At 37.1% G+C, this 16,628-nt stretch overlaps 2 protein-coding genes across 3 annotated transcripts; both read left to right on the plus strand.

Annotated features, from left to right (window-relative positions):
- Positions 1-4,081: 4,081 nt before the first annotated feature.
- Positions 4,082-7,585, plus strand: LOC137726600 (putative cyclic nucleotide-gated ion channel 8). 2 transcript variants are annotated; one of them, XM_068465538.1, is made up of 8 exons: positions 4,082-4,140; positions 4,515-5,103; positions 5,243-5,452; positions 5,577-5,884; positions 6,024-6,135; positions 6,305-6,541; positions 6,704-7,205; positions 7,257-7,585. In XM_068465538.1, exons 1-8 carry the CDS (start codon positions 4,082-4,084, stop codon positions 7,409-7,411), a joined length of 2,172 nt encoding a protein of 723 aa, XP_068321639.1. In that variant the 3' UTR covers positions 7,412-7,585. The 2 variants fall into 2 exon arrangements, with proteins under 2 accessions (XP_068321639.1, XP_068321638.1); XM_068465537.1 differs by having other exon boundaries at positions 6,704-7,585.
- A 1,509-nt stretch (positions 7,586-9,094) lies between these two features.
- LOC137726064 (probable hexosyltransferase MUCI70) lies at positions 9,095-15,058 on the plus strand. Its single transcript, XM_068464926.1, has 7 exons — positions 9,095-9,446; positions 9,994-10,749; positions 11,665-12,020; positions 12,995-13,206; positions 13,633-13,889; positions 13,996-14,174; positions 14,504-15,058. Exons 1-7 carry the CDS (start codon positions 9,188-9,190, stop codon positions 14,549-14,551), a joined length of 2,067 nt encoding a protein of 688 aa, XP_068321027.1. The 5' UTR covers positions 9,095-9,187; the 3' UTR covers positions 14,552-15,058.
- Positions 15,059-16,628: the final 1,570 nt, after the last annotated feature.

Raw genomic sequence — 16,628 nt, forward strand, 5'->3', positions numbered from 1 at the left:
TATCCATACATTTTATTTTACTTTTTATACAACCCTTGTTAATTTCTATCTGTTTATTTTCTTCTATTCATTCGATCCGATGACTGACAATTAAAATGGTGTGTAAAAAGTAAAATGGAGTGTGTAAATATCACATCCTTTTTCTTTTTTTTTTTCCAAAATTACTTCTGTTATGCTATGAGAATAAATAGTTATGAAAAAAAAAGAAGCAAGCGTTTGGTAAACTATAGTGCTAAAAGTGATTTTAGCAACAAACAAAAAAAAAGCAGCGATGGAGGTAGGATTGTCAATATGAAAGTTTCATCAAGGAAAATTTTATTTGAACCCATCTAACCTCTTTCTACACTAAACCTACACTCTAAACCCATATTATTTTTAATTAAAGAATTAGTATCTCTTTAAATCCAAATTTATTACTTAAAGTACCCTCTCAAACCCAATGAAAATGTATATTTATCTTTACACCCGTTATATAATAAAATCCCAAAAATACTTAAAAGTCAAAAATCATCTGAGTCCTTTGTGTCCCCTCCCACCTTGAGCTCTTTAGAAACAAAGCTTTTTGTTTTTCAAATTTTTGTATGCATTTTTTTGCTTCACTTCACCTTATTTGATTTTTTGGTAAAGTTTCAAAATTTCTACCGGAGCTGCGTACAGCATTATAACATTTTTCATGGCTGTTGTTTTTGGTTTATTTGTGTTTTTTGTTGCAATTACTTAATTTTATTTGATGAAAGAAATTCATCTAGCCTGCACTCACTAACATGCACTACCCCAAGCAATTAATTAGAAGGAGAAAAATGTTGATCAGCACGGCAACAAATGTAAAATAAAGTTGAAGTGAGAGGGTTTTGTATAGGAGGACAAACTAGCATGGATTGACGAAAAAAAAAATGTTTGAAACACAAATACTCATCTTCTACATTCTAAAAAAAATTGAAATCAGACGAACAAAAAAATTTCATAAATCGACTCATACTTTAGTTGGAGAATTCAAAACTTCAAAAATCATTATCTATTGATAAAAATAAAAATAAAGAAAACTTTTTTTTCTTTTCTTTGTAAAAGTTATTGGGATTTTAACCAGAATGAACGCATGATAAACAATGAGTGATGGTAAGATTTAATTATAGTGTGTGGGTTTATTGATAAATTTTGGTTTTATTATTAATTCATTTTGTACTTGATGATAATTATGCAATACGATAAAAAAGACAATTTACATTTAGAATTTAAATTGGGTGTAGAAAGAGATTACATAGGTTTAAATAAAATTTTCCTTTCATTAATTGGTATTGTTCACCGGCCTCCAACAAAAAGAGCACTTTTTTGAAAAGCGTAGAGTTGCTTCTGCTTTCAGTTGTTTCAGAACTATGATTTTGAAAGAAAAAAATAAATTTTTTTTTTCATTTAACAAATATAATTAAGGACTCAACTTTTTTAAGAAGCTACTTTTAAAAAAAATTAAGCAACCCAACCAGTGGTAAGGCCCTGTTTGTTATTGACTTTTTTTCCACTAAAAGCTGCTCATTGTAAAGTTAAGCAGTAAAAAAGTGTTCGGTAAAAATAAAAGCTTATTTTAAAAGTAATAGCCTCTAGACAATAGGTTTTAAAAGTAACATGTAAGTTGTTTTTAAAAGATGATTTTCATAAAAATAGTGTTGAATTTTTAACGAATATTTTCAATTACTGTAATACTCTCATTAGTTCTCTAAAAGTGATATTATTTATCCTTCTTCATCCCTTAGAGAGTAAAGTGATTGCCACCACCTACTACTACAAACACTAACCTAACACCACCACATTAACACCACTGTTACCACCACCAAACAACCTCCACCATTGCGACAACAACCACAATCACCACCATTGGCGTTAATATCGCCCATAGAACCATTGTTTCATATGCACCCCAACCATCACACCCCATTGTTGGCACCACCACCATACCCCCCACCCCCCATGATTGTTGCAACTATCTTCACCACCATTGTCCCCGCCATTGCTCTCGTAGCCACCACCCCTACTACTATGTCCATTTTTTTATTATATGTAATTATATGACTTACATTAATGTTTACCAAACTATTTTACATTTTTTTTCATACTCACACCACTTTCAAAAATACATTTTATTAAATGTTCATCTACTTTACTTTGCAACTGATTATTCTTAAAACACAGCAGCAGTTAAAATAAAAAATAAAAAATAAAAATAAAAAAAACAAAAAACAAAAACAAAGCAGTCTCAAACTTGAGGGCATAAGGCCATCTCATCAATAAGATGGCTCAAGCTCCTTTTGATGGAGTTAACCAACGAGCTAATGAGACTTGCGAGTTAATACATAGTGACGTGTGTGGTCCGATGAGCATAGTTGCAAGAGGTGGCTATAGCTACTTCATCACCTGTACTGACAACATGTCAAGGTATGAATTTGTGTATCTTATGAAACACAATTTTGAAGCCTTTGAAAAGTTTAAGGAACTTAAAACCTAGGTGAAACTGCATACTGAAAAAAGTAGAGAGACTCTCAAATCAGATCGTGGAGGTGAATACTTAAGTGCTCACAACTTGCTTGAATATTGATCTATTTTTCCGTGTTCCTCCACTTATGTTTCGCATATGGAGTACTCGCTTAAATATTGGCCACTCAAAAAAACTTCTCCAACTGTCGAGGTCTTGCATTCCCCCATGTGAGAATGCAAATATCTCACTTTTTGCGAATAACGTGTATTCACAGTATAAATTTCATAATCAGAACCGTTGAACTTCTTAATGTTCATTTGAAGATCATCTTTACAAAAATCATTCATATAAGAGAACGTCTAGTCCTCCAAATGTATGAAAGAAATCAACAGTGTGAGCACCAAGTAACATATTCATGATGAATCGTCCATTAAGTAGATACACTTGATTACTAAACGATCTCCGATTTGATTAATTTTCATAGAGATGGTCTTCAAATAAAGATTGAGAAATTGAACGGTTTCAAATATGAAGTTCATACGATGAAGATACGTTCTTCGCAAAAGGTGGGGAAACACAAGGTCTATTCTAAATCAAAATTGGAGATTACAATTCATTTTAAGAAAAGATTGAAAACTTAAATTGGCTATTTTTAGTTTTGATAGAAAGTAAAAATTAAAAACCAAATGGTAACCATGCTCCATGTTTTAGATTGTAACTTGTTTACATAACCATTCTAACGGTCTAGCTCTCCCCCACCCTCCTCAATACCAGCCTTCCCTATCATATCATCCGTCTTTCTCTCTCTAAATCACCCACCTTCTTTCTCCTCCTCAAACCCTCATGTTTCCAACATCTTCCAAAACATTCATTATTATTATTATTTATTAATAATATTATTGGAGATTTAGAGATTACAGAATCAAAGGCTGGACATGATCCATGTAAGTTCATCCTTTTGTTACACATGCTTCTTCTTTCCTTCTTAATTCTGATTTCAAACGTTAAATTATAGGGAAGAAAGTGAATTTTTTTCTGTTAGGGGTGAATATTTTTACATTTTTAATTAGTATATGTTTAGATGATATAGATCACCAGCAATCCTTAACAATGCCAAATACTCGGATCATAAATGGGGTACGTTACATTAAGCTCGTAATAGATAATTAGAAGATACAATTTGTTATTTTCTTGCAAGCGGTGGATTGCTCTGGTCGTTAGGATTCTCATGTTCAACCCATTGCGTCACAAGATCAAACTATCCTCCCTAAAAGAAAGTATAAGAACCAATAATTGAATTAAACATGTAAATGACTACCATGATGTTATTTTAAGATCATAGATGAGTAACAGCATCGTATTCTTTCTATTGTTTTTTTCTCTGTTTTGATGAACAATGATCATCTCTATGCTCAAAACTCCGAATCTTGAGTGCAGTTTTTAAAGTTTTTTCTCCAATGTATACCACGGCAGCGTCCTACCTGATTGTTTTTATTGAGTATATTGTTGTACTGATTGAATTTTCTGCATTTCTTTGCCACCCAGTGACTTGATTTGGGGCATGCTGTGAATTCTCACATTCTCGTCTTGCATCTATGTAACGGCTGATACAAAATGTTCGATTGCACTCGCAAATCACAGTATATTGGCGGCCAAAAGGAGAAATTTGTACGGTATGCATTGTACATTTATTCTTTGCCTTCTGCTTTCTGCTTTCCTTTTCTTTCTTCGCGGGAGGCTATAACTGTCGTTTACATATGGATCTTATCTGCGTCTATCCAGTGGTTTGTAACCGAAAGCCTCAGAATGTATTTCTCATTCTTTTGTGCTGGATTTCTCTTAGCATGTGTACTTTTCAATAAGCCAAATGAATTCTAATTCATGTTCTTTGAAGATTTGAACTTGTAGTCCATGTCTTCTTTGACGAGTCAAATTGAGTTGCCGGTAGAACTTTGACGATGCAAAAGCATAGTTATGCAGTTTTCCGCAGAATTTTATGGTTATGAATTCTTGTTCTCTAGTATGACTTGGCATATGCTACTTGTAGGTTGGATGACTTGGGTTCTACGTATTCCATGAGTTCTGATACCGGTAAAATGAATAAATGTGGATTTAGTATAGAGTCATTCCCTTTTACCGGCGGAAAACCAAAGAGAGCACCATCACAATCATTCAGGTATGGAATTCAACAGGGAACAGATGGACTAAAGACATTTGGTAGATCATTAAGAACTGGCGTCACCCGTGCAGTGTTCCCAGAAGATCTTAAAGTGTCTGATAAAAAGATATTTGACCCCCAAGACAAATCCCTCCTGTTATGGAACAGGCTTTTCGTCATAACTTGCATCTTTGCAATATCCATTGACCCTTTGTTCTTCTATCTTCCAATCTTCGACAATGATGAGGATTGCCTCTCTATCGATCGAAGATTAGGAACGACGACTATAACTATACGGTCATTAGTAGATGCTTTCTACCTTATTCGCATGGCTTTACAGTTTCGTACAGCTTATATTGCTCCATCATCTCGGGTTTTCGGAAGAGGTGAACTTGTGATAGATCCTCCGCAGATAGCAAAGCGATATCTACACCGTTATTTCTTAGTTGACTTGGCTTCTGTGCTCCCCTTACCCCAGGTCTGCATGCAACATACTCAATTTCTACCATTGACGCCGCTACAAGGCGATAAATTCTTTACGCTAATATTCATAGCAATCAAATTTGGAATATAGAAACGATGGTTCTTGGATTTATCTTGTTTGCTCATGACTACAGATTGTGGTTTGGAGATTCTTGCATGGAAGAGAGTCAGAGGTTTTGGCTACGAAACAGGCATTGCTGTTTATTGTCTGGCTCCAGTTACTACCGAGATTTGTCCGCTTATTAGCTTTAAACTCAGACCTGAAAAGGAGTGCAGGTGCTTTTGCCGAAAGTGCTTGGGCCGGGGCTGCCTACTATTTGCTTTGGTTTATGCTTGCCGCTCAAGTAAGTGTTTTTATCTTCTCCTGCCTCCTCCATAGTTTCTGAATACTACCTTTAGCTGAAGTACCTTGTAGGAAGTATTACCATTCTATTGAATTGATTTGGTCACTCTTGGATAAATTTACAGGTCACCGGGGCTGCGTGGTACTTATTAGCTGTGGAGCGCTATGATGGATGCTGGCGGGGAGCTTGTAGAAATAGCGGAAAATGTAGGATAGAATACCTGTACTGTGGCATCGATGCGAATGCCCCTGGATTCAAAGAATGGCAAAAAATCAGAGTGGATCTTCTAAAGAAAAGCTGCACCGCGGAAGGGGAAAATCCGCCATTTAATTTTGGAATCTTCGCAGAGGCTATATCTTCAGATGTCATTGCATCAGCCGAATTTATGTCCAAATTATTGTTCTGCTTGTGGTGGGGACTGAAAAATTTAAGGTGTGTAAGTGTAACTCGCTCATCAATGATCGTCTTGTTCAAAATTTGGTGAAACTTCTGTATTAAGTACGCTAATGTTCTGATTTGGGTTCTGAAAGTCTTAGTAATTTTCAGTACATTGTTCTTTGACTTTCTGCAGTACACTCGGCCAGGGGCTCGAAACTAGCACCTACCCTCTAGAGGTTCTATTCTCCATCGGGATAGGCATTTTCGGCCTCATCCTCTTTGCCCTTCTGATTGGAAATATCCAGGTGAGATGGAAATGAATCCTGTGAATGCTTTATGGATATATGTACGTGTTCCGAATTTTTAAGGCACAAATAACTGATACGTTGAGAGTTAGCAAACTGCAATTAGTTAGTTAGTGGCTTTATGTTCTTTGAACTGAGGCTAATTTGATGTTTAATGAAATATCAACAGACGTACCTTCAGTCTCTAACAATTCGCCTTGAGGAGATGAGGATTAAAAAGCGCGACTCTGAGCAGTGGATGCACCACCGCTGGCTTCCGCAAGAACTTAGGGAAAGGGTGCGGCGCTATGATCAATACAAGTGGTTGGAGACTCGGGGTGTGGACGAGGAGAACATTGTCCAGAGTCTTCCAAAAGATCTAAGAAGGGACATTAAACGTCATCTCTGCTTGAATTTGGTTAGAAGGGTAAGCATCCACTTTCACCTTTGTTATTGTTCGTTCTTAATGGTTAATGCCGCTATGTTATTGCAGATGTATGTTTACAAGGCATATGTTATCGTCTTCTTATATTTGCGCTATGTATTTTGAAGACGGTTAATTTCACATGGTCATGAGTGATTTATGCAGGTGCCTCTTTTCGCCAATATGGATGAGCGGTTACTTGACGCCATTTGTGAGCGTCTGAAACCAAGTTTATGCACGGATAATACCTACATTGTCCGGGAAGGGGATCCAGTTATTGAGATGCTGTTCATCATACGTGGTCGCCTAGAAAGTGTAACTACAGATGGCGGTAGAAGTGGATTTTTCAACAGCGGTGTACTGAAAGAAGGGGACTTTTGCGGAGAAGAGCTCCTAACATGGGCACTGGATCCTAAAGCTGGTTCTAACTTGCCATCATCAACTCGAACTGTGAAGGCTTTAACTGAGGTTGAGGCTTTTGCTTTAGAAGCAGAGGAGTTGAAATTTGTTGCCAGTCAGTTTCGGCACCTGCACAGCAGACAGGTTCAGTACACCTTCCGTTTCTACTCCCAGCAGTGGAGGACTTGGGCGGCGTGCTTTATCCAAGCCGCATGGCGCCACTACAGGAGAAAATTGGCGGAAAAACAGCGTAGAGAAGAGGAAGAAGGCTTTGACTACAGTGAAGGAGATGATGATGGTGGTGGTGGTGATTTTAAAGGCGGTTCTGGTACAAGCATGCTTCGTTCTGCCATCTATGCATCCCGGTTTGCAGCAAATGCTCTTCGTGGTCATAGGATCCGCAGTGGAAGGGAGCAGATATTGAAGCTGCAGAAGCCCACTGAACCCGATTTCTCTGCTTATGATGACAAGTAATCCCAGTCTCAATTGATGTTAAAAATCCGAGCTCGTTTTGGTAGCTTTGGCTGTATAAAATGTATACCACTAGTCACTCATACACACGATTGCCATAGCATGATTTTGGTTGGCACTTCCTAGTCATTCAAAGGAATGTAAAACGTCTTGTTAAACAAATTGGAGATAAACGAAAGGAAAATCTTCATATCGTTTATGTTTCGAGCCAAGTTAGCTACACCGGCGTGCTCACCCCTCTACCGCTTGGATACAAAATTAAAGGACCTTTATTACCTCAAAATTCTAAATAATATTTGGGCTAAAGAATTTATCTTACTAGTTACATTTTCTACACACTAGATTACCTATGTGGGTGAATCAATTCAACCAAAAATGAAATAAAATGATGGATTACAACCCATGCCTTGATTACATCTGAGAATTATCCGACTCAACTGCGTGTCCCAGGAATTGCAGCGAGCTTCCTTGTTCCTCTTGCAGTCCCAGGACCCTCAAAAGTTCTTCTTTTTGTCTAAACAGTACACAAATAATCAGCCTTTAGCATAACAAATCATGTCTAGCAACTAACAGAAAGTGACGGATGATTGATTGGAGCTTGAGACAGATATGTACTTCAGCCAGAGTAAAGCGTGTTGCACTCTCTGCTACGCAAGCATGAGAACCATCGGCTGTAATATTCAGTTTGTCCATGCTACGGGCATGACATTCAGCTTACACATGTATGATATATATTTAGATTGTCACTACTTCGAGATTACTCAATAATGGTATGATTATACAGTTATATTCTCAGCTTGTCATTAATTCGAGACTACTTAGTAATGACATGATTATACAGCTCAACTTGTCATTACTTCGAGACTACTCAGTAATGACATGATTATACAGTTATACTCTCAACTTGTCATAACTTTGAAACTACTTAGTATTGACATGGTTATACGGTTATACTCTCAGCTTGTGATGACTTAGAGACTACTTAGTAATGACATGGTTATACAGTTACACACCCAACTTGTTACTTGTCATTATTTCGAGATTACTCAATAACGACATGATTATACAGTTATACTATCAACTTGTCATTACTTTAAGACTACTCAGTAATAATATGATTATACAGTTATACTCTCAACTTGTCATTACTTCGAAACTACTTAGTATTGACATGGTTATATGGTTATACTCTCAGCTTGTGATGACTTAAAGATTACTCAGCAATGACATGGTTATACAGTTACACACCCAACTTGTCATTATTTCGAGATTACTCAGTAATGACATGATTATATAGTTACACTCTCAACTTATCATAATTCGAGATACTGAGTAATCACATGATTATACATTTATACCCTTACATTGTCATTACTTTAAGACTACTCAGTAATATTAACATGATTATAACATCCAGCTTACACTAGCTATTGTATGCTATGCCCCCCATAAGTAACAGCTCAATATATGTATGTCCAAGCTTTTTAGCTACTATGACATGCTTAGATTTTCAAAAATATACGTAGAACTGTAAGTGTTTTTAAAACAGAGAGTTAAAACAGAGAGTTAATATGTGTTTTAATCACTCAAACATCGATCCATCGCTCGCTCGCGCGCTCGCTCGCTTCCTTCACTCTTCCCGGATGTGTTTTTCTTCTTTTAATATTCACAGATTAAACATTGAAAAATAAAAAAAATAAAAAAACAGAAAAAGTAGACTCATATGTAATTTGTGGGAGGACTCGAGCGCGAGAGAGGAGTGAGATTCACGATGCAAGAATGGCTCAGCAGAGGCAGTCAGGGCTGGAGCGGTTGGGATTACGCGGCCACGATCCCCACCATTCCAACGGCGGAGGACCACCAGATCACCTCGCCATAGGGATCCGCTCCGCTCCCCACAAGCCCCTTCGGACCCGCCGATCGGGTCGATCCGACAAGGGCCCACTTAGAATCTCCATTGGCGCCGTCCTCCTCCTCCTCCTCTTCCTAGTCCTCGTTACTCTCTTCGCCTACTTTTACCTCTCCCGCAGCAATAGAGGTATGTATGCTTTGCTTCTCAATTTTCTTCAGTAACTTTCTGTTTGATTTCCGGGAAAATGTAGGAAAGGAAAAGGGAGTTAATTAGTTACTTGTCAATCTTATGCACTTTGAATGTCTGGTGGCGACTGCCTTGTTTGGCTGCTGAGAAAATATAGAAAGAAGGATCCCGTTTTACTTTACCTTCTTAGTTGATTTCACCTTTCGGTTTTGGAGAGAACTAAGTGCTTCTGCAATGAAAGATCTGTGTTTTTGTTCATTTGAAGTTTCTGATTATGGAAGTATGCAGGTTTTAGCTGAGCATTGGGTCTTGTTTGTTACATAGAGATTGCGAAACATTCGGAGTATTTAATGTCTTTGCTTGATTATTGATGGGTATAGGAAAAGGATCAACCCGACTAATTGTTTGATTTCCTTCTCCATTGATGTTTAAGAAATGTTACAAAACGCTTTCACATTTTTGCTATAATTAATTCAACAGTATCTGGTTATGGAAGTATATGGATTCTAGCTTTGCATTAAATGATTGCTTTCTTGTGTTGGCGCAGAAATAAATAGTTCTCATGCTGAGGAAGACGACTTAAAGAATGATCCTGACTTTCTTACAAATGTGACACGGACAGAGACTTCTAAGGTCCTTAGGTTTGGGAAGGGTTCGGTAGTTCATGGCCGAGATTCTAGGTATTGGGATAAAGATGATAGGAGAAGGGATGAAGATTACAACGGGGATGAGGTGAAGCATACTAGTGCAGGTGTTAGGGATGAATCCACATATAAGGATGATGTTCCTGTGAGTGTTAAAAGCAGCAAAAAGAAGTCCTCAAATGACGACTTAACTAAACGTTCCAATAGGAAAGGGGGATTGTACAACGAAGCTGGGCGCAATGAGTTGAAAGTTTATGAAGCAGAGTATGAGGCCTCTCTGAAGAATAGTCAACAGTATAGGGATGAAGATTTGGATAAGCAAAAGGATGTAATTCATGTTGATGACGAGTATGATGACGGGATTGATTTTTATGATGATACAAGACATCAGAATGATGACCATTTTGGTGAAGAAAAATCACATGATGAAGATGGTAGAGAGTCCCTTGATGTTCCTGATATCGAAATTCATGATCATAACGTTGCTGAGAAGGTTGATAAAGCCTTCGCCAGTCCATTTGAAAATGACTCTGCTCAGCACACTCGAAACCCGGATGAAGTTAACAGAAATTCCAGGCATGTCAGTGTAATTTCTGGTCAATCTTCAAGAAAGTCACGGTCCAGTACAAAAAGGAAAGCTAAGCGCCGCAAATCTTCTGGTAAATTATCTGTTTCTTCTTGTAAATTGGTGTGTGAGAACCATGTCGAATTACATTTATCTTTTCATTTATTGATATTGTATTCAGCTTGCATGAGTGAAATATATCTTGGCTTCTGCTTCTGGATCTTTAATTCATTTTCACATTTGATCTCGTGATCTCAGCATGCCATTGGTTATAAAGTAGAATTTTTATGAAACTCAGAGAAGGACTCCTTAGTACAGACAAAAGAGATAGTTCTTTTGCAAATCATAGAAGTGCTATAGAGTGCAGACAGAACAGAACAGTTAATTCTTTTCGCAACTAGATAACTGCATAATTTCAGTATATTGGTATAATGTGGAAGTGACTTTTCATCTGCTTCCCATACTATATTTCCTTAATTTATTTCCATTACTTAGAAAGAAAAACAAAAAAAGGAAAAGGAAGCCGCGAGCACATAACTTCGACATTGTGATCGCTACAGTGTTCTCAAGTTGTCAGTAGTCCTATAAAATCATGACCATAGTGCTGAGTCCTTAAACTTCATTAACCTCAAAGGAACCTATCATGGTTTTGTTAATGAATTTTTACTGTTCTGTATCAAACATATTTTTGGCCTCAGATTTAGCATACCTTAAACTTATACCTATTGCCAGTCCTACATGCACTAGGAGGCACTGGGAAGAACTTGAGCTTGGTAATGATTGTTTGATGCTGCTCTTTATGTATAAGAACTGGTTCTGTGAATAAGACCATGACTGGTTGGAAGAGCCATTATACTTGTTTTTTTCTTGCTTGGTTTTTTGAAAGATTGTTTTATGCATATAGTTGAATGCAACTTCATGACAGGAGTTGCCTTCAATCTAGCTGCTTTAGGGGATGCTCCTTATCGCTGATGTTGTGTTTTTGACATGTTATATTGAAATTCTTCAGGTTCCTCTTGTGTGATGAAGTTTTTAAACTCTACTGCACATCTTATAGAGCCTTTAGAAAGTCCAAAGTTTGCAAGATTCAGCTTGCAGTACACTGAAGTAGAGGACAAGCCTGAAGCAGATGAGCATTGGGAGCCGAGATTTGCGGGGCATCAGTCTTTGCAAGAACGGGAAAATTCCTTTTTGGCACATGATCAAAACATAAAGTGTGGCTTTGTTAAAGGTCCTAAAGGATCCCCAAGCACTGGATTTGACTTGGCAGAAGATGACACAAATTACATCACTACATGCCACATCGCTGTTATCTCTTGTATCTTTGGAAATTCAGATCACTTGAGGATACCTTATGGTAAAACGGTAAGGGGGTTCTCTTTAACGGGGGAACAATTTTCTACTGTTCTCTTAAGGATATGGCATGTGTTTTATATTCTCCGTATTATCTTCTTGTCAAGGAAAAAAAATGAAAATTAAAGCTTCATATCGTCTTTGTCAACCATTGTGCTTTTAACATACATTGACACAGGCGTAAATTGAAGTTTTATGCCATGACATGTTAAGTTGGATTGAATGAATGAAAACTAATTGGAATATGGACTATAACTCATATGTAAATGAAGTATGGAACTATAACTCGGTGGATTAACGGTATAAGTTATAAATTTTATACCATCTCATGACTTTTACACCATGTCACAACTTTTACAATAACTTTTACACCTGCCGATACTCTAAGTAACAATGTTTTGGCCCTTTTTCTTATTACATGGTTGTTGAACTCTCACCTGATAGAGCAAATTCCAGTGCATTTCTCATAAGAAAAAAAAGTCAAGTCCAAATTTCCAAGGCTTGTCTAGTTCCTATCATGAATGCTTTGGACCTTGATTTGAGTGGAACATGGACTCTTTTATCATCTAATTCAGGCAGTTTAACCTTGCAACACTCTTTAAGTTGAAATTCAATGATGTACAATGTAGACCAACATATCAAATGTAACTTTGGGATTGAGCTTGCTTGGTAGGATTTTATTTCCCAATATTTCAGAATTGTGATTTTTCTTTTGTTCCATGTTCCAGTTAATTCATGCATTTGTTTAGATGCATCTTATGCTTGTTCTGGTCTTCTATAATGGACTTAGACTTATCCACTGGAAATTTCCGATCACAGTGCAATTTTTAGTTTATTAATGTTCTGTTTTATCCTTTTTGGGTTTCAAAAAAAGGAAAATTCTTTGATTTAGACATGAAGTTGCAATAACTGCCATAGCCAATAAAGGGAAAAGAAAAACAGAATAAACAAGAACGGCGACTCAAGTGAAACTCTCTTGATTTCAGGTCTCTCGTTTGTCAAGGAAGAATGTGTGCTTTGTTATGTTTATTGATGAAGTTACTTTGCAAACCCTGATTGCTGAAGGGAAAACACCAGATAGGATGGGTTTTATTGGTTTATGGAGGATTGTGGTGGTGAAGAACCTACCATACACTGATTTGCGGCGAGTGGGGAAAATACCCAAACTTTTGCCTCATCGGCTTTTTCCTTCTGCGAGGTGAGAATTTGACTAGTAATATGGATTGTCATCTTCTAGGTGGTTAATCATACTTAGCAGTTACCTTTAAAGGTTGTAACACCGATGCTAACTTGTGTGTGTATGCACGTTAGTTGTATAGATTAGATTGTGCATGTGTGTCTATGTGTCCATGAGAGTTCTGAAAATCAGTTATTAAACTTGAATCACTACTCAAATTTCAGGTATCAGTCATTAAATCTTACCAAAAAATGATATGCATCTTTAAGAACATTAGGAGGTGTGAGATTAAGCTAGCAATTGAGGACCACCGTACAAAGAATGTAAGCAACTGCATATTACTACAATAGAACTAGTGCTTTTGTATGCTTTGCTCGTTGGATTTGTTTATTTGGTGGGTGGTGCTTTTCCTTGGCTCTTGTCTAAAACCCTGACATAAATTTTCAGGTATTCAATCTGGTTGGACAGTAAATTGCGCCTCCAACTTGACCCCTTACTCATATTGGAATACTTTTTGTGGCGAAAAGGTTATGAGTATGCAATTTCCAATCACTACGACCGACACTGTGTATGGGAAGAGGTTGCACAGAATAAGAGATTGAATAAGTATAACCATACCGTCATCGATCAACAATTTGCCTACTACCAAGCTGATGGCCTAACAAAATTTAATGCCTTGGATCCCAACAGGCTTCTTCCCAGCAGTATGATTTGTTCAATGAGAAAAAGAGCGCTTTCATTAAAATATTTTGACTGCAATGCATTTTCTTTTACCAATCCATGACATAATTTGTTTAATCACATCTGCAGATGTACCAGAAGGGTCTTTTATCATCCGGGCACACACTCCAATGTCAAACTTGTTTTCCTGTCTATGGTTCAATGAGGTTGAGCGGTTTACCCCTCGTGATCAGCTAAGTTTTGCATATACATACCAGAAGTTAAGAAGGATGAATCCGGAAAAACCTCTCCATCTTAATATGTTCAAGGTAAAAATTTATGCAGATTATTGGTTATAGCCAAACTGAATGTAAACTGTGCGAATAATTTGGATTTGATTCAACAACTGTAAGAATTACCTCTCCTCAACACAACCAACATGAGTGAATAAATGAATAGTAAGAATAACAATACTTGGATGCCTTATGGATAAGGACTAAAAAGTTATTCTTCTTACAAGCTTAGGCGGGTAAATCCCAGTGCACGAGTCAACCTTGCAAGGAGGAATACTCCTTGTGCATAAAAAGCCAAGCATTTTTCTCAATAGGATTGCGAGAGGAGAGCCAAGCATTTTAATCTGATTCTGTCAATGTTGCAGGATTGCGAGAGGAGAGCCATAGCTAAGTTGTTTCGCCACAGGTCATAAGAGAAGCAGAGTATTCGGAAAAAAAGCAACGGAGTAGAACTTCTTTGGCTTTTCTGAAACCTGCTTTATACGAATGGTGTTTGGCCACACTCTTCACTGTGTAGAAGTGCCGACTGACTACATGGTACACGGAAATTTTGCACTTTTAATGTGAGAAGACTATAACGATGAACTTTTCTTTTTTCCAGAGAGTTCTTGTGGGGGTGAAGTTAGCATTTCTGCGGTCGCTTTTACTGCTGAGCGGGCTCTTTAGAAAAGATACGTAACGCTTCTTGGTTGTTATTCCTCCCATTTTTTCATTCGTTGCTCCATATCTGGATTCGGAAGCAAGTAGCAATACGCTTATGGCAACTGACACTGTATCCAAATCATAGGTCCATTCATGTATTTTACACCAAATGGATGTTTTGCTGTTATATTGTTTCTGTAATTGCTTATTCCAAAGCATGTACTATATGCATATGTATATTCTTTTAGGCAAATACAATTTGACCGGTTATTCATTTCCCTGAATTGACCTTGTTGAGCCATTTTGCCCTCGCATTTTACTTTATTAGCTTCATTAAAGAGAGACTGTGGAAGAGATTACAAAGTTGGAAATGGTTAAGGGATTTGGATCCTCTCCTGAGCCCAAAGAGAGGATCCTCCTGATCAAGAAGTGTGGGCCGTTGGATTTTCATCCAACGGTTATAATTATTATAACTTTAAAGGGATCCTCTATTTGTTATAGCCGTTAGATGAAAATCCAACAGTCCACACTTCTTGGTCAAGAGGATCCTCTCCTTGGGTTTAGGAGAGGATCCAAATCCGGGGTTAAGCTCTTGAGCGCTGCGGGCATGGAATTGCTTGTGAAAGTAATTTCGTGCTTGCTAAATATTTCTTTTGTGATGATCTCAACAAGATGGTTGCTTCCCCTCCTATCATCCTTTCCAATTTTCTCTCCAAAACCACCCAACTCTAATCTGCTGTTTGTCAAAGATCTGTTTGGTTGAGGAAAGCTTGTGCTGATTCCTTTTTTCTGGTGAACTGGAACTTTTTTGTACTACTGCTGTTATTATCAAAGAAACTATCGTTCTTTTTTTTTTTTTTTTTTAAATGGATTTTTGCCTTTTTTCAAATTATTTTGCAATTCTGCATCTCTGCACTTGTATTTATATTTTAAGCACTGCTATATTGCATGTAGTATCGATTTCCCTTAAGAAAACTTCATTCCAAAACACTTTCAGCAACTCGCTCAAACTTGCCCGACTGGCAAGAAAGTTTGTCCGAATAGGAATAAACTTGCATGATCTCTTGTACTTCGTATTGCTTTCAAGATTATTACTTTGTTGAAGGAAATTTGATATGTATAACGTCATTTCCTTCATGTCCCTTCATTTCCATATAGCCTGTCATGCATTTATGTGATTATAATATATGAGAATTATAAACTGTCCAATCAATTTGTGGTTATCATTTGGCATATATAAAGAAAATATTTCAAGTCCTTTACAAAATAAGGCATGGAAAAGAACATAACTAGAAGCTCCGTTTATTTCTCGTGCAAACTTACATTCCAATAAACAACATTATTCAACTTTTCTGTTGGTATTAGCCAACAGTGGCACACCTGATACAACAAATGGCTCATTTTAAAGAGTTTGATGTATTTTAAACTGACAAGAGTTTCAAACACTCGCAGGGGGAATTGTGTCCACCAACAAATCACAAGTTATATATGCAGATTGACTATATGTACGCTTGGAAGAATTAATATTGCATCTTGGTTTGTAGTCGAAACTTCTTTGTTTTTATATTTTTAAATGAATGGAACATCGGTTGTGATGATAAATTTTTGAAAAGACATAGTGATCACTTTTTTAAAATTGGAAAGGTTGTGCTTAAAAAAGTGGCCTCATGCTTACGTGGGAGAATGTTAGAATGTGAGCATGAGACTGGAAAGTTAGAGCTTGTTGTTACAGTCCAATTTGAATAAGAACGGCTTACTAGAAAAGGGGCTAATCCTTATTGGGTTTGGCAAGAATTGTATGGTTGTATAGTGATCTTTGCTCTCACAGAATATACTAGGGGTGGGCAC

Source organism: Pyrus communis, chromosome 2 (assembly GCF_963583255.1).
Source record: "Pyrus communis chromosome 2, drPyrComm1.1, whole genome shotgun sequence".
NCBI classification, from domain to species: Eukaryota; Viridiplantae; Streptophyta; class Magnoliopsida; order Rosales; family Rosaceae; genus Pyrus; species Pyrus communis.